General features: G+C 59.8%; 1 protein-coding gene across 1 annotated transcript in view; it reads right to left on the minus strand.

Annotated features, from left to right (window-relative positions):
* Positions 1 to 9,450: 9,450 nt before the first annotated feature.
* Positions 9,451 to 25,143, minus strand: part of CCDC136 (coiled-coil domain containing 136) — a 37,968-nt gene continuing 22,275 nt past the window's right edge. Inside the window, exons 4-9 of the mRNA XM_077807303.1 lie at positions 14,501 to 14,827; positions 12,576 to 12,693; positions 11,867 to 12,128; positions 11,632 to 11,775; positions 10,827 to 10,929; positions 9,451 to 9,547 (exon numbers count right to left, since the gene is read on the minus strand). Of these exons, the coding sequence (XP_077663429.1) occupies positions 10,837 to 10,929; positions 11,632 to 11,775; positions 11,867 to 12,128; positions 12,576 to 12,693; positions 14,501 to 14,827 (944 nt within the window). The 3' untranslated portion in view covers positions 9,451 to 9,547; positions 10,827 to 10,836. The remainder of the gene's footprint in view (positions 9,548 to 10,826; positions 10,930 to 11,631; positions 11,776 to 11,866; positions 12,129 to 12,575; positions 12,694 to 14,500; positions 14,828 to 25,143) is intronic.

Below are 25,143 nucleotides of genomic sequence, written 5' to 3' on the forward strand. Positions count from 1 at the left end.
GGCTGTCTCACGACAGGAGAGTGGACATGCCTGGGAGGGGATCCGTCAGGGCGGGGGGTGAACGCCAGGGACAGGGAAAGCCAGGGAAGCTAAAGGATGGAGCCGGCAAAGGACCAAATAACTGGCCAAGAGGGAACTGAAGCTGGCAATGAGAGGGTGGCCTCCTGTGGGGCCAGCATGGCAAATGAACCGGCCTGCAGCTGGAGGTGGGGAGATGTGGGAACGGGATCACGCAATGGGGCTGGAGTGACCCAGGAGTCTCGTCTGGTCCTGTGTTCCCTTCCCCACCCCCCATCCCAGATCCCGGCTGCCAGCGTGTACCCATGAGCGCGTCACCCCACCGGCACCCACCACCGCGCCCCCTGACATCTCAGCACTGCCCTCCCTCGGCTCCCGGCCCTGGCCTTGCCACCCACCCGGCCTCAGCCTCGCACCCTGCTTCTTGCCCCAGGGCCTCATCCCGCTCCTCAGCTCTCGCTGCCCAGCTCTGCCTCCCTCCGACCTCGGCTGCGCGCGTCTCTGCACAGCCCACCATCTCCTCTTGTGTTTGCTTGGTCGCGAAGCTCCCTGCCCTGGGCTGCGAAGGCGGGGCGGGGGGGTGCGCCGAGAGGCAGGGGTCTAGAGAGGGAAACACCCAGGCTGTAGTTTGGAGAGGAAACGAAGAGGAGGGGGCATTGGCAAGGGGCAAACGAAGCCCTTGTTTACACAAGGCAGAGTTAGCCTGTGGAACTCATTGCCACAAGATGGAATGCAGGCCAAGAGCTGAGCAGGGGTCAGGACAGGCCTGGCCATTAGTAGAAATAACGAACATCCGCAGTCCCCTGCACATGGGCAAGGGTGGGGGGCCCAGGCGTGGGGCATCAGCTCTTGCGCTGCCTTCTGGGCAGGACAGCCAGCGGGGGTCGGGTGTCCCTGTTGGTTCCGGTTTCTCACTCAGACAGCAGCTCGGGTTTAAAGCGGCTCCTGTGACCAGGCCATGAATCATCCCCTGGTCCTGCCTCATTACTTGTCCTCTCCGATCTCCCGGCTCACCGCCAGCCCCTGGAACCTTCCAGCCCATGGAGAGCCGGCGTGTGCCCGGCTATAGCAAAGGGCAGCAGGCCCCCTAGTGCCATGGTTGCAGGGGCCTCGGGCTGCCCCATGACACCCCTCCCCCCCAGAGCTGGCAGGGGGCAGGTTATGGTCACCCCCAGGGAATGACTAGGAGGAATGGGATAGGATAGAATTAGGAAACGATCCAGGGGCAGTACAGTGCGGGGGGGGGGGGGGGAGGCAGCACAGTGTAGTGGTTAGAGAAGCGGTTTCCTCGGAGTCAGGACTCCTGGGTTCTATCCCTGGCTTCTGGAGGGGAGGGGGGTCTGGTGGTTAGAGCAGGAGGGGTGAGGGCCAGGACTCCTGGTTTCTATCCCTGGCTTCTGGAGGGGAGGGGGGTCTGGTGGTTAGAGCAGGAGGGGTGAGGGCCAGGACTCCTGGGTTCTATCCCTGGCTTCTGGAGGGGAGGGGGGTCTGGTGGTTAGAGCAGGAGGGGTGAGGGTCAGGACTCCTGGGTTCTATCCCTGGCCTCTGGAGGGGAGGGGGGTCTGGTGCTTAGAGCAGAGGGTAGTGAGGGTCAGGACTCCTGGGTTCTATCCCTGGCTTCTGGAGGGGAGGGGGGTCTGGTGGTTAGAGCAGGAGGGGTGAGGGCCAGGACTCCTGGTTTCTATCCCTGGCTTCTGGAGGGGAGGGGGGTCTGGTGGTTAGAGCAGGAGGGGTGAGGGCCAGGACTCCTGGGTTCTATCCCTGGCTTCTGGAGGGGAGGGGGGTCTGGTGGTTAGAGCAGGAGGGGTGAGGGTCAGGACTCCTGGGTTCTATCCCTGGCCTCTGGAGGGGAGGGGGGTCTGGTGCTTAGAGCAGAGGGTAGTGAGGGTCAGGACTCCTGGGTTCTATCCCTGGCTTCTGGAGGGGAGGGGGGTCTGGTGGTTAGAGCAGGGGGGTAGTGGGGGTCAGGACTCCTGGGTTCTATTCCCCGCTCTGCCCCTCCCCTCTGGGTGAGTCCCCTGAACACTCTGCCTTGGTTTCCCCAGCTGCGATACAGGGACCCATCCCGCCGGCCGCCCTTGCTGGGGGAACGGATTGCTTGCCAAGGGCGCTGAGCCCCTCGTGGCAGACGCTGGAGCCGGGAACGGCCCTTCAATATTTCAGAGCCAAGGTGACTCCCCCGCTGGTGCTACAAGCTCCATCGACCCAGCTGAGCAAAGAACCGGAACAAATGAGCAGCCAGCCGAGCGGCTGACAGCCCAGCCGGGGCCCTTGCTGCGAGGCCGGAGCTCCCTCGGCTCAGGGGCGGATGGACGGACAGCGGGGCAGAGGGAAGGGGCAGCTGGTCGCATCCCCAGCTCCCAGGCCCTGCCAGGCATGTGCCCGATGCCCTGCACTTAGTCCGCGAGGGATCAGCCAGCCCCAGCTCCGAGCTGGCCCTGGGAGACGAGCCCCGCTGGGCAGGCACGGAGCAGACACGGTGGCCAAGCAGGTGCTGGAGGACCTGGGCACTGTCTGCCCAGAGGCCACGGGGCAAACACCACCCTGCCCTGGGTGAGAGACGTGCTGCACCCCAGGTAGGCCCAGAGCTGGGTCTCCAGGCCACACCAGACCTGCATCCCCCACCCTGCGGCACCTAAGCAGGCCATCAACCCGCGGAGCCTGTGTCCTGCCCTGGCACAGGTGCTGACAGCTGCTGGGGGCGGGGGGGGTGTGTCGGTCCTAGCCCTGGCCAGCATGGTACATAGTGAGGAGACCCCTGCAGGGATCAGCCTGAGCTTTGACCTTATTCATAGGCTGCCCAGCTCTGAACACTATCCAGCAGCAGCATCCCCTGCGGCAAGGAGTTCCCCAGATCAGCTCCACGCAAGAGGTGGCGCCTTGTGCTTGCTCTGCGCCCGCTGCCCTGTGTCCTCTCCATGGGGCAGGGGTGAGGAGCCGGGGCACAATGGGAGCCAGACCAGAGAGAGGGGGGCTGCCCGACGGTATCCCCGAGCGTGGCGTCACGCGAGGACCTGGAGCCCCAAAGGCCAGGGAGCTCTCCCGAGATGGCGAATCCCCCACTGCCCCAGTCACCCATGCTCCCTGTTCACAGGGCGTGCCTGGTTTCTGATTGAAATTGGTCCAGCTCTAGCGTCCTGCCGGGGCTGCTTGTGCCACCTTTCCCTGCCAGCTTGGAGCACCCAGGGGTGCCCGGGAGTTTCTCCCCATGGATGGCCTCCGGCCCTGTAATCCAGTCTCCCCTCGCTCTCCTTTGGGTGAGCTGACCCGCTGAGCTCCTTCAGCTGCTCACGGGCACCAATTTCCTCCAGCCTTTGCTCGCTTCCGCAGCTCTGCTCTGCACCCTCTGCAATCATCCCACATCCTTTTACCACCTGCCCCTAGAACGGGGGGCAGTATTCACCCCAGCAGCATGTGGCCAGCCCGCTGGGGTGGGGGCTAGTGAGAGAGGCCGCATGGGCTAGTGGGCTAAGCAGGGGATCCTGGGTCCCAATCCTGGCTTGTTGGGTGACCTCGGGCAGATCACCTCCCCTGCACTCTGCCTCAGTTTCCCCCTCTGTACAGTGGAGAGCTTGGCCTGACTGCCCCCCTCCAGGACTGGCTATTGAGGCTGGGGGGGGAGCTGTGTTGGGGAGAGGGCTGGGCAGGGAGGTACCAGGAGGCTGGAATGGGCCCAGTGGATCCAAGCCCCAGCTAACTTCCCACTCCCCAGCCATCATCTCCAGGCTGCAGTCCCTGCATTGGGCTCATCAGGGAGAGTCATGTGCAGGGCCCTGGGGGAGGGGAGCTCCATGCTCGGGGTGGGGGATGGGGGTCTCTGCAGCCGGCCGCCTGGGATTCCTGAATAACCAGGAGCAGAGGGAACCCGAGCCGGGGCCGCTATTAATAAAGGGCCGAGTCAGAGTGGACCCGGCATCAGCAGCCAGAAATACTCCTCGCCCTTTGCACACTCACGCCAGGCGTTGGGGACAGTCACAAAGCACACAGTGCAAACGGCAGGGTGCGTGTATGGAGACAGACAGACAAATAGATAGATGGTTAGACTAGACAGATATGGTCTAGCTTGACTTTAGTCAGGCTTTTGATACTATCTCGCATGACCTTCTCATAAACAAACGAGGGAAACACAACCTAGATGGAGCTGCTACAAAGTGGGTGCAGAACTGGTTGAAAACCGTTCCCAGAGAGGAGTTATCAGTGCTTCACAGTCAGGCTGGACGGGCATATCGAGTGGGGTCCCGCAGGGATCAGGTCTGGGTCCGGTTCTAATATCTTCATCAATGCTTAGATACTGGCATTGAGAGTACACTTAGAGAGTTTGTGGGCGATACCACACTGGGAGGGGTTGCAAGTGCTTTGGAGGACAGGATTAAAATTCAACATGATCTGGACAAACTGGAGAAATGGTCTGAAGTAAATAGGATGAAATTCAGTAAGGACAATGGCAAGCACTCCACATGGGAAGGAACAATCAGTTGCACGCATACAGAATGGGAAATGACGGCCTAGGAAGGAGGACTGCGGAAAGGGATCTGGGGGTCCTAGTGGACCACAAGCTAAACATGAGTCAAGAGTGTAACACTTGCAAACAAAGCAAACGTCACTCTGGGCTGTATTAACAGGAGTGTTGTAAGCAAGACACGAGAAGTAATTCTTCCGCTCTACTCCGCGCTGATTAGGCCTCAACTGGAGTATTGTGTCCAGTTCTGGATGCCACATTTCAGGGAAGATGTGGCCAAATTGGAGAGAGTCCAGAGAAGAGCAACAAAAATGATTAAAGGCCTAGAAAACATGACCTATGAGGGGAGATTGAAAAAATTGGGTTTGTTTAGTCTGGAGGAGACCAGGCTGAGAGGGGACATGACAGTTTTCAAGTACATAAAAGATTGTTACAAGGAGGAGGGAGGAAAAATTCTTCTCGTTAACCTGTGAGGCTAGGACAAGAAGCAATGGGCTTAAATTGCAGCCAGGGAGGTTTAGGTTGGACATTAGGAAAAACTTCCCAACTGTCAGGATGGTTAAGCAGCGGAATAAATTGCCCAGGGAGGTTGTGGACTCTCCAGCATTGGGGATTTTTAAGAGCAAGTTAGACAAACACCTGTCAGGGATGGATAATACCTAGTCCTCCAGCTCCATGCTCCCCCACGTCAGCTCCCCGGCCAGCCCAGGAGCGCCCTGCCGGCCACACTGCTGGCGACACTCAGGTGCCCCCCCTTGGCACGTCGGCCCCTCGAGGTGGGACAAGGACTCTGTACACATGCAGCACCTGGCACCCAGGGCCCCGGTCCTGACTGGCAGCTCTCGGCACCATGGCACTGAGGATGAGGCGTGGGGAGCGGGGAAGAAGGCTGCAGGTGCCGGGGCGGTTGTACAGGATGGTGAGGAGTGGGGGCTGTTTGAAAGTGGAGAGAGATGGGGGGGTGTCCGTCCTGGGGCTGTGCGTGTGTGTGTGTCCTGGGGGGGTGTGCATGTGTGTCCTGGGGGGTGTGGGTGTGTTCTCAGCCTTCCCCTTGGCTCCGCCCCACAGGACTGACCCCCCGCCCCACTCAAGACATGGCTCTTGCTGCCAGCCCAACCACTGGGCGCGCTCCTCCGGGGGGCACCTGGGGTCCAGCTCCACCAGGGCCAATGCTGCCCCCTTGCCTGGGTCGCCCAGGTGCTTCCCGGGCTCGGCCTGCTCCAGCCCCCTGGCTCACTGGGGGGCTCTAGCCTTGCACGGGCTGAGGAAGGCGTTGCCCCTCCCTCCATGCAGCCCCTGCCCTTCCCAGGAGGCCGCCACCTGGGGCCCATTCCCCTGGTCCCACCGGCCCAGGTGGGCTCCCGGCTGCTCCCCCAGCCCAGGGGGGAGGGTCCCTGCTGGGGCCTAGCCAGAGAGGCCCAGCCCGGAGGGTCAGGTGGGCCCGTTCTGCTCCAGCATGAGCTCTGGGACCCCCTGCACAGACCCTGTGCGATGGCCAATCTGCCCTGTCCCCGGGGTAGCCGATCCCGGGATCGGTCGCCACCCTGGCCACAGATAGCACCGTGGGGCCAGCATCCGCCTCGCCTCAGCGCCCAGCCACCGGCTCTCGCTCAGCCTCCATCAGCTGGTCACAGAGCCCCCCGCTCTCCGAAATCCCCCCGCCCCAGGACCTGCAGATGGGATCCAGCCACCTCACACCCGCTCTTGGTGAAGCCGGCACACGGGAGGCCTCTGGCATGATGTGATCCCCACAGCATGGAGCGACAGGAGGCTGGGAGGGGAGCCCTGGGCCAGAGGGGGCCGGCAGCGGGGAAGGGGCTCAGCCCGTGTGGTTTAGGGGCAGGCTGAGAACCCAGAGCCGCGCTGGGCACCTCCAGCTGGGGCTGCCTGCCGAGCACTGGGGCTGGCCAGGGAGGGCAGCGTGGCCTAAGCCCTCCAGTTACGGGGGGCCCCTCAAGCGGACAGCTCCCCGGGGGCTGATCTGCCACGCTAGGCCCTGGCCTCGCACACACTCAGCCCCCGTGCTGCTGAGTCGAGGGGGGGCAGCCCCCAGGAGCCTGGCACCATCAGACAGTCACACTGTGCCTGACCCTCGCAGCTCAATATAGCAGCTGAGCACTGGCCCGAAGCACCTGGCTGGCGCGGCCCGGGGTGAGGAACACGCTCCCTGCCAGCCGGCAGAGAACATGGTGTGCTTGGCCAAATGGGCCCTTGCCCCTCCGCAGAGGGGCGGTGCGGGTCAGAGCTCAGGGGAGGGGGCTTCGGGCTCGCAAGGGGCATTTCACCAGCCAGCCACCCTCTGCATCTGCAGTCCCAGCGGGGTCCCACCGAGCAGCCTCCGGCCGTGTGGGGGAGTAGAGAACCTAGACTCGCGCCAGCACTTCACAGCCCAGCTGACCTGGCCCAGATAGCCCCGATCCCCGGACCTCTGCCTGGCTCGCCGCCCTGAGCCCCTGGGGCTGCGGGCCGCGCACTCCCTGCAGTGCCCAGGGCAAGGGGGAGTCTCCTGGCTTGGGCTATGCTCAAGGCTCTTACGGTGCGTGGGGGGCAAACTGGTCCAGGCCTGGCCCTGAGCCTGCTCAGGAGGGGGCTGGACAGGGACAGGCTGGGCTAGAAACCTGGAGCTAAGGAGAGCAGCTGGGGAGCGCTCTGGCTCCTGCCTGAGCTGGCTCTGGGGAGAAGCTGGAGCCCCATTTCTCCAGCCTGGCGTTCTCTCCACCGTCACGGAGCAGCGATGCAGATGTGCCATCAGCTAGGCCCGAGGAGAGCGCCCCTGTGCAGTCACAGCGGGGCCCAGCAACCCCCGCAGCCAGGAGCTCCTTCTGGGCTTGGCTTTATGCTGCCTCGGAAGGTGCCCATCCCCACGGCATCTGGGCCATTCTGGACAGGGCCCAGGGTTGCAGCTGGGGGAAATTTCCCATCGACTTCCCCAGAGCAGGATCCTGACCATGGCTTCAGAGCAGGCAGCGGCTCCCCTCAGGTCTGTCTCCCAGCACAGGCTGGGCCAGCCCCCTTTGGTGTCCCCAGAAGTAGGGCCTGCTCAGGCCGGGTTCTTGCTCTACCCCGGGCGCAACCTGTGAGTCTGGCTCAGCCCCCGCCCAGCACGAGGCAACTCCCAGGACAGATCCAGGCTCCGTGGATTTAGAAAGTTCTTTTACCAAGTTACAACATTCAACAACCACAAAGAGAGGGAGCCCCCAAGCGCGCGAGTCGGGGGGGGGCAGCCGCAGCTCCAGTCGGAGAGCAGGGACGCAGGGCTGGGCGGGGACAGACCAGAACAGGAGCCGGCCATGGGGCCAGGTCAGCCTCCCGCAGCCCAAATGCAGGCACTTCCAGAATACATGCCCAGGGAAAGGTGTCAAGCTTCGGGGCCATTTTGAAGCCCCCATGAGAGCCCCTTTCTCTTCAACGGCCCCCTCCCTGCCCGTCCGTGCTGACCGGTCACGAGCAGTCGTGATACCAGTGAGCTTGCAAACGCCACCCACACAGCCCTGGGGCCAGCGCCCACGGCTTGCATGCCGAGGGCAGAAGAAAGGGGTGCACTAACATTGAAATGAGGTGACGGGGGAAGGTTTGTAGCAGGGGCCCTCGGGCAAAGGGGTGACAGCAAGATGCAACGCCCGGGTGGAGACGAGGAAACCATGAGGGCTCCCGCTTTAAAAATAAATAAATCTCTCTCCCTAGGGACTGTCTGGCACCTGGGTCTTCCCTGCTGAATGGCACCGAGACAGTCAAACCTTCCCAGACATGGAGCACAAGTGTGAAGACAGATTTTAAATATTGCCAACTAAAAACCCTGGCCCAGGCTTGCCCGCTGCTTCAAGCACCACGTGACCTCCTTGGTTTTCAATTTATTGCAGTGGATCACGCCGAGCGCCGGGCCAGCAGGGGGCAGGGTTCTGGTGGGTGGGGCGGGGAGCATTGGGTATTGGTCTCTAGCACCCCCCTCGGGCTGACCTGGAGAGGAGCCAATGTGTTCTGGAGAGGGGAGTGGGGAGGAAGAGGTGGGCGCAAGTTCGGAAGGACTGGGCTTCGGTGGAGGTGTAGGGTGGAGACCTGGCACAGTCCTTGGCAGAAGGGGGGGTGGCAGGCTGGTGCCCATCCTCCCTACCCCGGCCAAAGCCTATCCTGCCACTCCCAGGCTGTCAGCAGCTTGTCCGAGGTAACAATGCTCCATGGCAGTGGCCACATAGGGACACCGAGAGCCAGGCAACGTGAACCTCCCCTGGCGGGGCACACAGAGGGGCTCCCGGCGCAGCTGGGCTGGCCTGGCTGGGAACCAGACTCGCGCTGGAAATGGCGCCAATCAGCAGGGACTGGACCAGAGCCCTGGCTGGGGTTCCCTTGGGATCCCAGCTCCCCCATGGCAGGGCGGGGGCTGGGATGGCAGGGGAGCAGTGTGGGTCAGGGTGGGGGCTGGGATGGAGCGGGGTCAGGGCGGGGGCTGGGATGGAGGGGGCAGGACGGGGGCTGGGGCTCCACTGGAACAGGTTCTGTTTGGGGAGTCGATGGCAGGGATCCCTTGTACCCCCCACCTCCCCACTAGTTGGTGCTATGATCCAATGGGACCGGACCCAGCTCAGAGGGGGGAGCACCAGGGATGGCTGAGGCTGCTTTCCAGGGAGCCCCTCACTCTCCCACGGGGCCTGCAGCCCACCCCCTCCCTATCCCAGCCACCCCGCACATCCACGCACCCACCAGAGCAGCATCCTGGGCTGAGCTGCAGGAGGCTGGAGTCTCCCTTCCCTGCCCCACAGATGCAGTGTCCCTGACCCTGAGCCCCGATGCAGTAACGAGGGGGCAGATGCTGCCATGGCGTGACTGACCGGGGGGGGGGGTGTGACCTCCATGCACTGAGGGGGGCTGGAGCAAGGGTCTCCAGCCCTCCCAGTGGCAGCAGGCCATGGGGGGTAAGGGGCGGATCTCGCTTGCGTGTGTGGCATGGCCCGGGCACAGCGCTCCTCAGGCTGGCATGGAGCTGGCGCAGGACCGCTTCAGGCAGGGGTACAGAAGCAAGGCAACCGCAGCTACCGCAAAGAGGATGATGGGCTTCAGCCCCCCGGCCGGGACCTGTGGGAGGAGATGTGGGGGAGGTCAGTGCTGTGCCCCGCAGCCTTCCAGCGCCTCCAGGGAGCCCAGGCTGCTCAGCGGCTGCAGGGTGGGGGCCAGGCTGGGAGGCAGCTGGAGCCTGGGGGGGCGGGTTCTCCTGGAGCCCCCATTCCAAACGCGCGTGTGGCCGAGCTGCAGGGTGATGCCAGCAGGAGCGGACCCCGGCAAGCAGGGAGCGGTGAGCACCTCGGACCCGGAGTTCACCAGCCGCCCTGCGGAGCTACTGGCTAGCTGCTAACAGCTGGGTGGGGGGCAGCCTTCCCCAGGGGAGCACGGAGAGATGGGGTCCCTTGCTCTCACACACTCCCTCTCTGGGGGGACCCTGGGCTCAGACCCAGTGGGCCTCAATCTCCCAGGGCCACTCCCCCGTCTTGTTTCCCATGGCCCCAGTGATGGGGCGCCCGCCCCTCCCCTCGCCCGCTGGTTCCCACTCTCTGGGGGGCCAAACGTTGTCCCACGATTCTTGGCGGCCACAAAGGATTGTGGGATTTGAGTCCTGGGAAAAAACCATGGGCAGCTGGGGGATGCTGTGAGGGGGTGGGGGGATGGTGAGGGGTCTGAGGCATGCAGGGGGCTGGCTGCTTAGCAGGGGGGTTTGTGCTGCGCTCCTCGCCCCGCAATGGGCACTCAGAGGGCTTTGCCCGGAGATCCCAAAGCCTCTCACCAGGGCAGGGACCTGGTGCTGCAGCCCGATTGTGGGGAACACACCGGGGCTCTGGCCGAGGAGGCAGTGGAGATGGGGCTATGCCCCAGTGCTGAGGGCATCATACCTCATTACTGATGCCCCTCAAATCCTCTGCCGGTGCACAGTGCCCCCTGCTGGCCACCTGGGGCGCAGGCCCTGCCACTGGGCTCAGAGGGGCAGGAAGGCCCTGGTGTGACAGCAGGGGAAGGGAGTTGGTTGCCCCAGCGCCATCCTCCCACACACACACAGGGGCACTTGTTGCCCTCAGCAGTGGGGACGAGGTGGCATGTCTTTAGCGTATCTGACCTTTGAGGCAGCAGCCCCTTTCCCAAGAGGGCATGCCCCTCCCCAGCACTGTCTCTGGCTGGCGGGCCGGAGCAAGCGCCTGGGGAGATGGAGAGCAGAAGGGTGGATGAGGGGAGAGGCGAGGGGCAGGGATCGGAGGGCAGGTGCTGGAGGCTCAAAGCAGCGGCGGGACTGGGAGCAGCCTGCCATGCACGGGGAGAGCCAAGCAGGGGCCTGGGCCAGGGCCAGGGAAAGGGGAGATACCAGTACCTGATCCGCATTAGGAAGAGGTCTCGGCCCACCAGCACCAGAGCAGAGCCACTATAACAACCAGTCCTATGAGGGGGAGGGAGATCTCGGGGGCGGGGTGGCTCTATGGGGGGAGAGCAGGGAATGGAATGGAGCGGCAGCCACAGGCCGGGGGGTGGGGGTGGATGGAGATGAGAAGGGAGAGAAAAGAGAGATTAAATCACAGGCTGCTTGGCCTTGTCTCGGTGTCACCCTAGCCCTGCCCCAGCGGGCTCTCAAAGCTGGGGAGGGGGCGGCTCCTGCTGGGGGGCTGAGCCACGGGAGGGGGCGCTGGGGTGGGCTCGTGGGTCAGGCTGGGCCGCGGGTGGGGGCTCCCTGGCTGAGTGTCCTTGGCCCAGTGTGCACCAGGTCAAGCCCCAGCTCCAGCGGCTATTGACCAGCCTCGGGCTCAAACTGTCGCCGTCCGGGTCCAGGCAGCTTCTGTGCCCGGCTGGTACCTCCCCCCAGCACTGGGCGCTGCTTCCTGCATGCCGCTGGCTGAGACCCCCCTATCGCCCCCACTCAGGCTCCCCACTGGCTCCCTGGAGCAGCGTCCCCCTCTGCCTCAGCGGGTCCAGCCAAGAACGGGGTCTGTGGGAAAGTGGCGGGCACCCGCGAGGCGGCAGCTTGGCACAGCCATCGCCCACAAGCCCCATCCCTTGTGGGAGCGTGGCACAGTCAGCACCCACCAGGCACCCCCCACGGCAGCGTGGCAGCGTCGTTACCCACGCCTGTCACCTGCGGCGCCCCTGCCCGCGGCCGTGTGGCACCCCCGGGGCACACCTACCCGCCCGTCAGCGGGGACGGTGCCGTTGAGTCTCTGGATTTCCGCCCGGCACAGCCTCAGCTCCTCCTGCAGCTGCTGGCGCTCCTGCTGGATGGCCTGATACTGCCGCTGCAGCTCCCGCAGCTCGGTCTGCATGTTGTCACACTGCAGGGGCAGGGAGAGGGGCATGAGCAGCCCCTGGGGAGCCCCTCCCCCCGCCCTGCAGCTCCTGCCCGGGCAGGGCCAGGATGGGTACCTTGCTCTGGGCCAGCTGCACCTTCTCCTCCTCGCTCTGCAGCTTGAAGCGCAGGCTCAGCTCGGAGTCGTCCTCCTCGTCCTGGCTCAGGGGCTCCTTGGGGCTGGGGGCGCTGATGGTTCTCGTGTTGTCCACCATCTTGAAGGAGACGCTGCCGCTCAGGCGGGGGCTGGCGCGCCGGGGAGAGAGGGTCCGGCGCACCGGGGCATGGATCACTTCCGAGTCCGTCGACTTGTGAGACTCTTCCGACCTGCTCCTGGATCTGCAACGGGAGCCCGCGGCCCCGGGCAGAGACTGCAGAGCCGCTCCTGGCCCACCCGGCCCCCATGGGGAGGAGGCGCCTGGCCCAGCCAAGGGCAGAAGGCTCCCGGCCCAGCACAGCCCCGACTGGCCCAGCCCAGCCCAGCCAGTGAGAGGTGGCCTGGCCCAGCTCAGCTCCGCTCCAACAGCCCAGCCAGCGGGAGGTGGCCTGGCCCAGCCCAGCCCAGTTCAGAACTAACCAGTCCAGCCCAGCACAGCCCTGCCCCAGCTCAGCTCCGACGACCCAGCCAGGGGCCTGCCCACCTGCTCACAGATCCCCTGAAGATTCTGGTTCAAGCCCCAGCTGCCAGAGGGGACAGGAGGCAGGTCCTGAGCCCAGCTGCCACCTGGGGTCTGAGGCTGGGCTCCCTGGCCTGCCCCACCCTGTTGACCCTTCCAGCCCCCTTACCTGTACTTCTGGGCTTCCAGGTTCTCCAGATGGTGCACCATGATCTTGTTGCTCTCTTGCAGGGTCTGGTACTCCTCTGTCAGGTCCCGGTACTGCTCCCGCAGGGACAGCAGCTCCTCTGGAAACACACAGGCTGCAATGGGGCACAGCCCACAACAGGGCTGCCACCTCACAGGAGACCTTCACCCCCACACTGCCCCCTACAGCCCCCACATTGTCATGGAGTGTGGGGGAGTCCAGGCCCTGCACCCCTCTTCCTGGGATTCACTGAGACTCTCAGCCAGCCAGTAAAACAGAAGGTTTATTGGACAACAGGAACACAGTCCAAAACAGAGCTTGTGGGTACACCCAGGACCCCTCAGTCAAGTCCTTCTGGGGGAGCAGGGAGCTTAGACCCCAGCCCTGGGGTTCCCTGCGTTCCTCCACCCAGCCCCAAACTGAAACTAAACCCCCCCAGCAGGCTCCCTTCTGCAGCCTCTGTTCACATTCCTGGGCAGAGGTCCCCCTCCCTCTCCTGGCTCAGGTGACAGGCTCTCAGGTCTTCCATCCCCAGGGCACATTCCCAGGTCAACACTCCCCCCTCCCTGCTGCGTCACATGGTCACACCCTCCCCCCAGCCTCTGCCTCACAGGAGACCCACACACCACAGTGCCCCCCATGACCACCACCTCCACAGCTCCCTGGGGCTGCTTTCCAAGCACCCATTCCATTCCAATGCCACCAGTCTGGGGCTGCGCCTGGCTCAGCCCTGGGGCTGGGGGTTCCTACCCACCACCACCTCCCTGCTACCAGTTCCCACCCACGTGGCACAGCTGGGAACCAACCGCTGGGAGCAGAATCCACCTGGGTGCAGACAAGGGGAGGACACCGGGGCTGTGCACAACACCCCCAGCACCATGCTGACAGACGGGAGCCTGCCCCATTCTGGACTACCCACCCCACCCGCTGCAGCACAGCGCCCCCTAGTGCTGCCCTACCCAGCTCCTTACAGCACAGTGCCCCGGGACAAAGTGGAAATTTTCTTAATGTATTGTATGACTACAGAGTGCCTCGGTTTCCCCTATGTGTTGCACAAATATCTGGGGCTAGGTGGTGGGACAAGGGTGTGTGATTGTTGCACAGACCCCTAGGAGGCAGGTGTGACTGCCAGATGGCTGCCTGCGCACAGACGTGGCCAGGGCCCATCCTCTGCAGGTGTTGGAGAACAAAGAGAGGTGGAGGCCAGGTGCCTGGCTTGCTGGGAAAGAGACAAAGGAAGGAGGACGGGCAATGGGGCATGACTGAGGGTGGGCTGTTGGAGGCTAGTCAGTCTCCAGGTTTGGGACTCAAGGGGAGAGCTCAGGGCTCTGGTCCCCGCAAGCTGGACTTTGCTGTAACTTCCTGCTTTCTGTGCTAACAAGCTCTGTTCTACGCTGTGTTCCCGACCACTAATAAACCTCCTGTGTCACACACTGGCTGGGAGTCACTGCTGGCTGCAGAGTTGGGGTGCATGGCCCCATTGGGGGTGTGTGAGGCTTCCCCAGGCATCCCAGCCAGGTGGACTCACTGTGGGGAGCATGGATGGGGGGGACTGAACGCTCCAAGGTCAGACCCAGGAGACGCTGTACCCAAGGGGGATTGCCCTGGTGAGAGCACGCCCTGAGGGGTGTCACACTGCCCCCAGGGTCCTGTCGGGCCCCCCCTGAGAGTGGTGACAGAGCCCCAAGCCTGGGCACCCGTGACAGCCCCCTAGCGCCACGCTAGGGTATTGGGGCCAGCACTGATTGCCAGGGGAGAGCGCCCCCTGCTGAGCCCCCCACTTCCTGCAGCACAGTGCCCCCTAGTGCCTCACTGAGACCAGCACTTACTGCTGGGGGAGAGCATCCCCTGTTGAGCCCACCCCCACCCCACTCCCCACAGCTGAGTGGGGATCCCAGGGGCAATACCTTGGAGCACAGCCAGCTTGTCAGCGGGGCCCTCAGCCCGGGCCTGGCCGCTGGCCTTCATCGTGATCTCGGCGCGCAGGGTGGTGATCTCCGTCTCGTACTCCTCGCGGACCCGCTGGAAGCGCTGCAGCTCGGCCTGCAGCCGGCACAGCTGCTCCTGCAGGGCAGCGATCTCGTTCTCGTGGATGGCAGCCACCTCCTCCGCCTCCAGCCGCAGGCCGTGGATCTCTTCGTTGGCCTCCTGCAGCTCCCGCTCCACCTGCTCCAGCTCCGACTCCTTCATATCCTGCAGGGTGCTGAACTCATCCTTCAGCGTGCGCATCTGAGCTGTGGGGGGAGAGGCGGGGGGAGAGCCTGGCGCCAGAGCACCATTACTGCCCCGTCGCCTGTCCAGTGCCTTCTGGCCAGGGGACTGCAGTGAGGGATGCGTTCGAGAGCCAGAATGATCCCAAAGCACCCGCCAGCCTGCATGCACTAGGATCACTTCACCCACCACTGAAATGCAGCCACCTCTGGGGCGGGACGTGGCACTTTGGGACAGGAAGTAAGGTATAACCACATAGCCAATTGAATCTCTGGGCAGTGGATCCGCGGAGGCAGGATGAAAAAAGGTGAATGGCACACCCCACCCAGTCCCCACAGAACAGCCAGGCCCCCCAAGAGACACCTCCCACCTGAGGATGCCTGGCCCCAACCTGCAACAATGCCAAACGGCTTTGCCTCCCAGCCCATCTGCTGGCTGCCACAGGACTTTCTGCTGGCCTGCGCCAGCACCACCTCTGGGCTGGCTCCTGGTCCTGCCCCAGGAGCCTAATCCCTGGCCAACCCACCTGCCCTCCGCTGGGGCCTGCTCCGACCACCAGGCCAGGAACGGACAAGCAGGGAGGAGCGGTGCCTGGAGAGCACCCACTGGGTGGGCGCAGGGGGAGGGAAGTGGGTGGAATGAGGAGCACAAGCCAGGGGGGGCGGTCCTGGGGACAGTGGGGTTGGGGAGGCAGTGGGGGAGCGCCTGGGGGAGCTGCGGGGGGGGGGGGGGGTGGATATAGGCCAGGCAGGCTGTGGAGGCAAAGAGCTGGGAGTGTGGAGCAGGGGGAACCATGGCGTGATAGTGGTGAGGGAACCGTGGGGTATGCCTTTGGGAGTGGGGGGAGCGGGTGTGTAGGGGTGAAGAGATCCATGCTGGGATGACAGTTTGGGGGGGAGGGGGTGGTTTGGAGGGGCGACTCCTGGCGGGTGCAGGGCGGATCCCTTGGGAGCAGGGGTGACTGGGGGAAGTTGGGGTGTGGCTGGGTGGGAGCAGGGAGTACCCCCTGGAAGGCTGACCTTGGGGTTACGGTCCCCTGAGTGAGTGGTCCCTGGGGGGTGAGCTGGGGGGTGGAGACCCTGGGTGAGGGTGCCAGGTGGGGGTCCCTGAGCAAGGGTTGTCAGGGAGGCTTGTCTCACAGGGGGATTCCCGGGGCCGGGCTTGCTAGGCAGGAGAGTGCCAGGGAGGTAGTTGCTGGGGTGGGAAGGTCCCCGGGAAGGGTAGTTGCCTGATGATTACTAGACCGGGGGCGGGGGCTCCCTGAGAGGCAGTTTCTGGGTGGGTGGTCCCTGGGAGGCAGGTACCTGTGGGTTGGTTGCCAGGTGGTTGCCAGGCAGGGGGTCCCTGGGGGGTAGGTCCTAAGGGGGGCTTGTTTCTGGGTGCGGTGGTCCCCAAGGGGTGGTTGCTGTGCAATTACCAGGGGGTACCCGGGGTGGGGGAGGCCAGTTGCTGGGCAGTGAGTCCCCAAGGCGGTTGCCAGGTGGGGACTCCATGGGGGGCGGTTGCTGGGGAGTGGTGCCCAGAAGGTGGTTGCCATGCAAGGGGTTTCTGGTGGGTAGTTGCTGGGCAGGAGCTCCCTGGGGAATGGTTGCCAGGCGGAGGGGACCCGGGGGGATGGGTGTCAGGTGGGGAGGACCAGGGGCGGGGATTGCTGGTGGCGCTCCCTGGGAAGTGGCTGCTGGCAGGGGATTCCTAGGGGGCGGTTGCCAGGGAGATCCCTTGGGGGTAGTTGCTGGGGGACCCCTAGAGGGCGGTTGCTGAGTGGGGGATCCTTGGGGGTGGTTGCTGGGCGGGGAGTCCCCAGGGGGCAGTTGCCACGTGGGGGGTCCCCAAGGGGTGATTTCTGGCTGGGGATCCCTGAAGGGCAGTTGCTGGAGGGTTCCAGGGGGGTGGTTGCTGGGTGTGGGGGACCCCTGGGGGTGATTGGCAGGCAGAGGTTCCCGGGGGCAGTTCGACTGGGGGGGTTTCTGGGGCATGGTTGCTGGGGGTGGGGTATCTCTGGTGCAGTTGCTGGGGCGTGTCTCTGGGGGGCAGTTGCCAGGGTGCCCTGGGGGAGGTTGCCAGGGGAGATCCTCAGGGGGCAGTTGCTGCAGGAGCTCCTGGGGGGTGGCTGGGAGGGCCCCTGGGGGCAGTTGCCAGGGTGATCTCCAGGGGGCAGTTCCTAGGGGGTCCCCTGGGGGGCAATTGCCAGGGAGCTTGCCAGGGGGCGGTTGTTGGGGGGATCCCCAGGGGGCGGTCACCGGGAGGTTCTGGGGGGCAGTTGCCGGGAGGTGGTTGCTGGGGGGGTCCCTAGGCTGTGGTTGCCAGGGGGTCCCCAAGACGGTTCCCAGGGGGCGGTTGCCGGGGAGTCCCCAGGGGGCGGTTGTTGAGAGGTCCCCAGGCCGGTTTCCAGGGGGTGGTTGTTAAGGGGTCCCCAGGCTGGTAGCCGGGGTGGTTGCCGGGGGGGTCCCCGGGCTGGTTGCCGGGGGGTCCCCAGGCCGGTTGCCGGGGGCGTTGCCGGGGGGTCCCCAGGCCGGTTGCTGGGGGGCGGTCCCCGGGCCGGTTGCCGGGGGGCGGTTGCCGGGGGGTCCCCGAGCCGGTGGCACTCACTGCCCACGGAGGTGGAGGGCGTGAGCTCCATGGCTGCCTCCCCTGGCTCCAGGCCGGGCTGGCCCCTGCGCGCAGCCCGGGCGACCCCGCGCGGTTCCAGCTGCTCCGGCCCGGCCTGCGGCTCGCGCCCTCTGCTGGCGGGGCCAGGCCCAGGGACCGGCAGGGCCGGGGCCTTCTCCTCTGCCCCACCAGTGCACCCCTGCCTGGTGCCCCCAGGGCCCAGTGCGACACACCCCTACGGGCCCCAGCGTGGCACAGCCCCCGTGGGCTACAAGCCCCAGCTTAGCACAGCCCCCGTGGGCTATGGGCCCCAGTACAGCACGGCCCCCATGGGCTACAAGCCCCAGCATAGCACGGCCCCCATGGGCTACGGGCCGCAGCATAGCACGGCCCCCATGGGCTATGGGCCCCAGTACAGCACGGCCCCCATGGGCTACAGGCCGCAGTGCAGCATGGCCCCCATGGGCTACAGGCCGCAGTGCAGCATGGCCCCCATGGGCTACAAGCCCCAGCATAGCATGGCCCCTGTGGGCTTTGGGCCCCAGTATGGCATGGCCCCTGTGGGCTACAAGCCTCAGTGTGGTATGGCCCCCATGGGCTATAGGCCCCAGTACGGCATGTACCCTGTGGACTACAAGACCCAGAGTGGCACGGCCCCCGTGGGCTACAAGCCCCAGCATGGCACCACCTCCTTGGGCTACAAGCCCCAGGTAGCACTGCCCCCATGGGCTACAAGCCCCAGCGTGGCATTGCCCCCTTGGGCTACAAGCCCCAGCATAGCACTGCCTCCTTGGGCTACAGGGCCTGGTTGGTGCCCCACGCAGCTTCTCATGGACTCTCAGGACAGCAGGGACCATCTAGTCAGCCCCTCAACCCCTGCTCCTTACTGGGCTCCCCTGGGCTGAGACACTGAGCTCCCCAAATCTTCATTCATAAGCTTCAAGTTACAGAGAATCCATCATTTACTCTAGTTCAAACCAGCAAGTGCCCTGTGCCCCATGCTGCATGGGGCCAGCTGTAGGACACACACAACCTGCTGGCTCTTGGTGTGATCTGGGGCAGGTTTGATCCCTGGAAGCCTATAGGGTTTGGGTCCTGGCTCCCCACCCAGGGCACCAGAGCATTGTCACTGGCAGGCCCTGAGGATGGGAGGCAGGAGCTTGCTTAGATCATCAGAGCCTGAGAGTGTTCAGATGACAAGTTTGGTTGATAAAGACGGGATGCTGGCAGGCCAGATGCCAGCTCATGCCATGGTCCCCTTGTCTCAGCTGGACACTGACAAGCTCAGTATTAGAATTGTAAGAATGTGCTGAGTGTTTAACCTTGATGGCCGGTTGTGAGTTGCTGCTGATATTAATCCCACCTGTAACATCTATGTCCCGTATTGTATGGTAATATTTGAGCCGTTGTGTTGTGAGCCTCTGTGACTGTAAATCACCAGCCAGGAGAGAGACATTAACTCGTGGGAAGGGCTGATCTCCAGCAGAAGGTGTCACGCCCTGCCCAGCAGGAAAGGTCCATGGATACCAGACAGACTATTGTGGGACAGGAATTTCCCTACACACCATCAGCAAGAGGTTCTGCTATCCTCCCAGTGGAGAAGAGTCAGGCAAGTGGACTCCTCCCATCAGCTGAGTTTGCAGCTTAGAGCATGTGGCAGGAAGGGGATAAAAACCCCAAGCCAAAAGGCAGGGCAGAAAAGGTGGGGGAGTAGCACTGTATGTAAGGGAGCAGTATGACTGCTCAGAGCTCCGGTACGAAACTGTAGAAAAACCTGAGTGTCTCTGGATTAAGTTTAGAAGTGTGTGCAACAAGAGTGATGTAGTGGTGGGAGTCTGCTATAGACCACCGGACCAGGGGGATGAGGTAGATGAGGCTTTCTTCCGGCAGCTCACGGAAGCTACTAGATCGCATGCCCTGATTCTCATGGGTGACTTTAATTTTCCTGATATCTGCTGGGAGAGCAATACTGCGGTGCATAGACAATCCAGGAAGTTTTTGGAAAGCGTAGGGGACAATTTCCTGGCGCAAGTGCTAGAGGAGCCAACTAGGGGGGGCGCTTTTCTTGACCTGCTGCTCACAAACCGGGTAGAATTAGTGGGGGAAGCAAAAGTGGATGGGAATCTGGGAGGCAGTGACCATGAGTTGGTTGAGTTCAGGATCCTGACACAGGGAAGAAAGGTAAGCAGCAGGATACGGACCCTGGACTTCAGGAAAGCAGACTTCGACTCCCTCAGGGAACGGATGGCCACGATCCCCTGGGGGACTAACTTGAAGGGGAAAGGAGTCCAGGAGAGCTGGCTGTATTTCAACGAATCCCTGTTGAGGTTACAGGGACAAACCATCCCGATGAGTCGAAAGAATAGTAAATATGGCAGGCGACCAGCTTGGCTTAACGGTGAAATCCTAGCGGATCTTAAACATAAAAAAGAAGCTTACAAGAAGTGGAAGGTTGGACATATGACCAGGGAAGAGTATAAAAATATAGCTCGGGCATGTAGGAATGAAATCAGGAGGGCCAAATCGCACCTGGAGCTGCAGCTAGCAAGAGATGTCAAGAGTAACAAGAAGGGTTTCTTCAGGTATGTTGGCAACAAGAAGAAAGCCAAGGAAAGTGTGGGCCCCTTACTGAATGAGGGAGGCAACCTAGTGACAGAGGATGTGGAAAAAGCTAATGTACTCAATGCTTTTTTTGCCTCTGTTTTCACTAACAAGGTCAGCTCCCAGACTGCTGCGCTGGGCATCACAAAATGGGGAAGAGATGGCCAGCTCTCTGTGGAGATAGAGGTGGTTAGGGACTATTTAGAAAAGCTGGACGTGCACAAGTCCATGGGGCCGGACGAGTTGCATCCGAGAGTGCTGAAGGAATTGGCGGCTGTGATTGCAGAGCCATTGGCCATTATCTTTGAAAACTCGTGGCGAACCGGGGAAGTCCCGAATGACTGGAAAAAGGCTAATGTAGTGCCAATCTTTAAAAAAGGGAAGAAGGAGGATCCTGGGAACTACAGGCCAGTCAGCCTCACCTCAGTCCCTGGAAAAATCATGGAGCAGGTCCTCAAAGAATCAATCCTGAAGTACTTGCATGAGAGGAAAGTGATCAGGAACAGTCAGCATGGATTCACCAAGGGAAGGTCATGCCTGACTAATCTAATCGCCTTTTATCATGAGATTACTGGTTCTGTGGATGAAGGGAAAGCAGTGGATGTATTGTTTCTTGACTTTAGCAAAGCTTTTGACACGGTCTCCCACAGTATTCTTGTCAGCAAGTTAAGGAAGTATGGGCTGGATGAATGCACTATAAGGTGGGTAGAAAGCTGGCTAGATTGTCGGGCTCAACGGGTAGTGATCAATGGCTCCATGTCTAGTTGGCAGCCGGTGTCAAGTGGAGTGCCCCAGGGGTCGGTCCTGGGGCCGGTTTTGTTCAATATCTTCATAAATGATCTGGAGGATGGTGTGGATTGCACTCTCAGCAAATTTGCGGACGATACTAAACTGGGAGGTGTGGTAGATACGCTGGAGGGGAGGGATAGGATACAGAAGGACCTAGACAAATTGGAGGATTGGGCCAAAAGAAATCTGATGAGGTTCAATAAGGATAAGTGCAGGGTCCTGCACTTAGGACGGAAGAATCCAATGCACCGCTACAGACTAGGGACCGAATGGCTAGGCAGCAGTTCTGCGGAAAAGGACCTAGGGGTGACAGTGGACGAGAAGCTGGATATGAGTCAGCAGTGTGCCCTTGTTGCCAAGAAGGCCAATGGCATTTTGGGATGTATAAGTAGGGGCATAGCGAGCAGATCGAGGGACGTGATCGTCCCCCTCTATTCGACATTGGTGAGGCCTCATCTGGAGTACTGTGTCCAGTTTTGGGCCCCACACTACAAGAAGGATGTGGATAAATTGGAGAGAGTCCAGCGAAGGGCAACAAAAATGATTAGGGGTCTAGAACACATGACTTATGAGGAGAGGCTGAGGGAGCTGGGATTGTTTAGCCTGCAGAAGAGAAGAATGAGGGGGGATTTGATAGCTGCTTTCAACTACCTGAAAGGGGGTTCCAAAGAGGATGGCTCTAGACTGTTCTCAATGGTAGCAGATGACAGAACGAGGAGTAATGGTCTCAAGTTGCAGTGGGGGAGGTTTAGATTGGATATTAGGAAAAACTTTTTCACTAAGAGGGTGGTGAAACACTGGAATGCGTTGCCTAGGGAGGTGGTGGAATCTCCTTCCTTGGAAGTTTTTAAGGTCAGGCTTGACAAAGCCCTGGCTGGGATGATTTAACTGGGAATTGGTCCTGCTTCGAGCAGGAGTTGGACTAGATGACCTTCAGGGGTCCCTTCCAACCCTGATATTCTATGATTCTATGATTCTATGACCTGGTGTGTATCTCTATGATGCTTGGACTCTGGGGGGACGCGGGGGGAAGGTGTTTGTAGGAATAAACAAGAGATCACCAGTGCTTAGCCTGGGTTAACCCTGAAGGACATGCAGAGCTTGCTTATTACAGAAACGTCTAGTACTTTGTGAAACTTAATACTGGAACTCATTTGTGTATCTATGGTTACCTGCTTTAACCTGGTACATAACTCTCTGGTTTCCTTTTCCCGTCTTTTGCTAGTTTATTATAAGATTGGCAACAAGAGTTGTCTTTGGTGTGAGATTTAAGGTGCAATTGACCTCGGGCAAGTGACTTGTCTTTTGGGACTGGCAGTAACCTGAATATTGCTGTGATTCTTGGTGCAAGGGACCATCTCTCACAAAGGCAGGCTCCCCTGGGTGGCGAGACAGTTTAGAGCACCCAAGGGGACTGTCTGTGACTCCATGGTAAGGCTGTGGAGTTTACACTTGATAATTGGTTGGTGAAACTGAAGTACAGAACTCTCAGCCAGTTTGGGGTTTGTGCCCCAGTTCCTAAGAGTCTGCCCTGAGGTTGCTAAGTATCAGAGGGGTAGCCGTGTTAGTCTGTATCCACAAAAACGAGTCCGGTGGCACCTTAAAGACTAACAGATTTATTTGGGCATAAGATTTTGTGGGTAAAAAACCCACTTCTTCAGTGGGGTTTTTTACCCATGAAAGCTTATGCCCAAATAAATCTGTTAGTCTTTTGTGATGTTATTGACATGACCTGTGACCGTATAGGTCACTGCTGCAACCACTGTTATATATTTGCAGCAAATATTGTACAGAGGTTGTCGTGTGAGGTGTCTATGGAGAGGTTAGGGCTGGCTGGGTAGGATTATGTTGTCTGTATGGGTGTATCGTTGTTGTAGTTGAAGTGATGAACATTGGCTATGTACTTGTATCTCAATGTGCTTGATTCTAAGTAGCCTCAGTGAAGCATTTGGTCAGCTTCTTGAGAAGGGACTATTCTCAGTAAGTGCTCAAACAAGAAACACTTAACTGACAATGGACTTTAGGAGACGGCAGTCCACATCTGAGCTTTCCTGGGAATGTTCAAACTAACATGTAAACAATGGCGTCCGCCTTCAAAGAACTGTCATGCATGGACATGTGACTTGCCCATGTGACTCCAGGTTCCATCTTGCTGCTGTGATTTCCACAGTAAGAATGGAGGGGTGTCCTTCCACACGGCAAGAGACTATAAAAGGCAGCTGCATCTCCTCCATCTTGTCTTCAATCCTGCTTCTGACCTCTGCTACGAAATGAACTTTAACCAATTTTAGCTCTCATCTATATTTCTTTCTTTTTATGAATAAACCTTTACATTTTAGATTCTAAAGGATTGGCAACAGTGTGATTTGTGGGTAAGATCTTATTTGTATATTGACCTGGGTCTGGGGCTTGGTCCTTTGGGATGGGGAGAACCTTGTTCTTTTCCTGGGGTGTGACGTTGCACTCTATATGATTTTATAAAAATATGCTAATGAGTGAATATAATGTAACTGGAATAGGCTTCATGCAAAAGGTCTCTTGTAAGGTATCATTACAAAGCTTATAATCTACTGAGTGTGGTCATCCTATTTGTATAAATGTATCACTCTTGTATCTGAAACTAGAAATATGAAATATAACTCTGAGGTCCTATTGTAGTTATGCAAAGTGTGGGCCATTAATGGTGGTTTGGAATCTTAATGGCTCCCATTAACCAGGACTTTGTGACTTTGTCCTCACCCATAACTATTTCACATTTGGGGACAAATGTATACCTTTAAATCACCTTTAAGAACCTGCATGGCCCCACAGTATGCCAACATTTTTATGGCTGACTTAGAACAACGCTTCCTCAGCTGTCGTCCCCTAATGCCCCTACTCTACTTACACTACATTGATGACATCATCATCTGGACCCATGGCAAAGAAGCCCTTGAGGAATTCCACCATGATTTCAACAATTTCCATCCCACCATCAACCTCAGCCTGGACCAGTCCACACAAGAGATCCACTTCCTGGACACTACGGTGCTAATAAGCGATGGTCACATAAACACCACCCTATACCGGAAACCTACTGACCGCTATACTTATCTACATGCCTCCAGCTTTCATCCAGACCACACCACACGATCCATCGTCTACAGCCAAGCTCTATGAGATAACTGCATTTGCTCCAACCCCTCAGACAGAGACAAACACCTACAAAATCTCTATCAAGCATTCTTACAACTACAATACCCACCTGCTGAAGTGAAGAAACAGATTGACAGAGCCAGAAGAGTACCCAGAAGTCACCTACTCCAGGAAAGGCCCAACAAAGAAAATAACTGAACACCACTAGCCATCACCTTCAGCCCCGAACTAAAACCTCTCCAACGCATCATCAAGGATCTACAACCTATCCTGAAGGACGATCCCTCACTCTCACAAATCTTGGGAGACAGGCCAGTCCTTGCTTACACACAGCCCCCCAACCTGAAGCAAATACTCACCAGCAACCACACACCACACAACAGAACCACTAACCCAGGAACCTATCCTTGCAACAAAGCCCGTTGCCAACTGTGTCCACATATCTATTCAGGGGACACCATCATAGGGCCTAATCACATCAGCCACACTATCAGAGGCTCGTTCACCTGCACATCCACCAATGTGATAGATGCCATCATGTGCCAGCAATGCCCCTCTGCCATGTACATTGGTCAAACTGGACAGTCTCTACGTAAAAGAATAAATGGACATAAATCAGATGTCAAGAATTATAACATTCATAAACCAGTCGGAGAACACTTCAATCTCCCTGGTCACTCGATTACAGACCTAAAAGTGGCAATTCTTCAACAAAAAGACTTCAGAAACAGACTCCAACGAGAGACTGCTGAATTGGAACGTATTTGCAAACTGGACACCATTAAATTAGGCTTGAATAAAGACTGGGAGTGGACAGGCCATTACACAAAGTAAAACTATTTCCCCATGTTTATTTCCCCCACACACACTGTTCCTCACATGTTCTTGTCCACTGCTGGAAATGGCCCATGTTGATTATCACTACAAAAGGTTTTTTTTCTCTCCTGCTGGTAATAGCTCACCTTAACTGATCACTCTCGTTATAGTGTATATGGTAACACCCATTGTTTCATGTTCTCTGTGTATATATATATATCTTCCTACTGTATTTTCCACTGCATGCATCCGATGAAGTGGGTTTTAATCCACGAAAGCTTATGCTCAAATAAATTTGTTTGTCTCGAAGGTGCCACAAGTACTCCTGTTCTTTTTGCGGATACAGGTTAACACAGCTGCTACTCTGAAATCTGTTTTACTTGTAAGTCTTCCTGTATACCTGTGTGCC

This window comes from Eretmochelys imbricata, chromosome 1, assembly GCF_965152235.1.
Source record: "Eretmochelys imbricata isolate rEreImb1 chromosome 1, rEreImb1.hap1, whole genome shotgun sequence".
In the NCBI taxonomy this organism is placed as follows: Eukaryota; Metazoa; Chordata; order Testudines; family Cheloniidae; genus Eretmochelys; species Eretmochelys imbricata.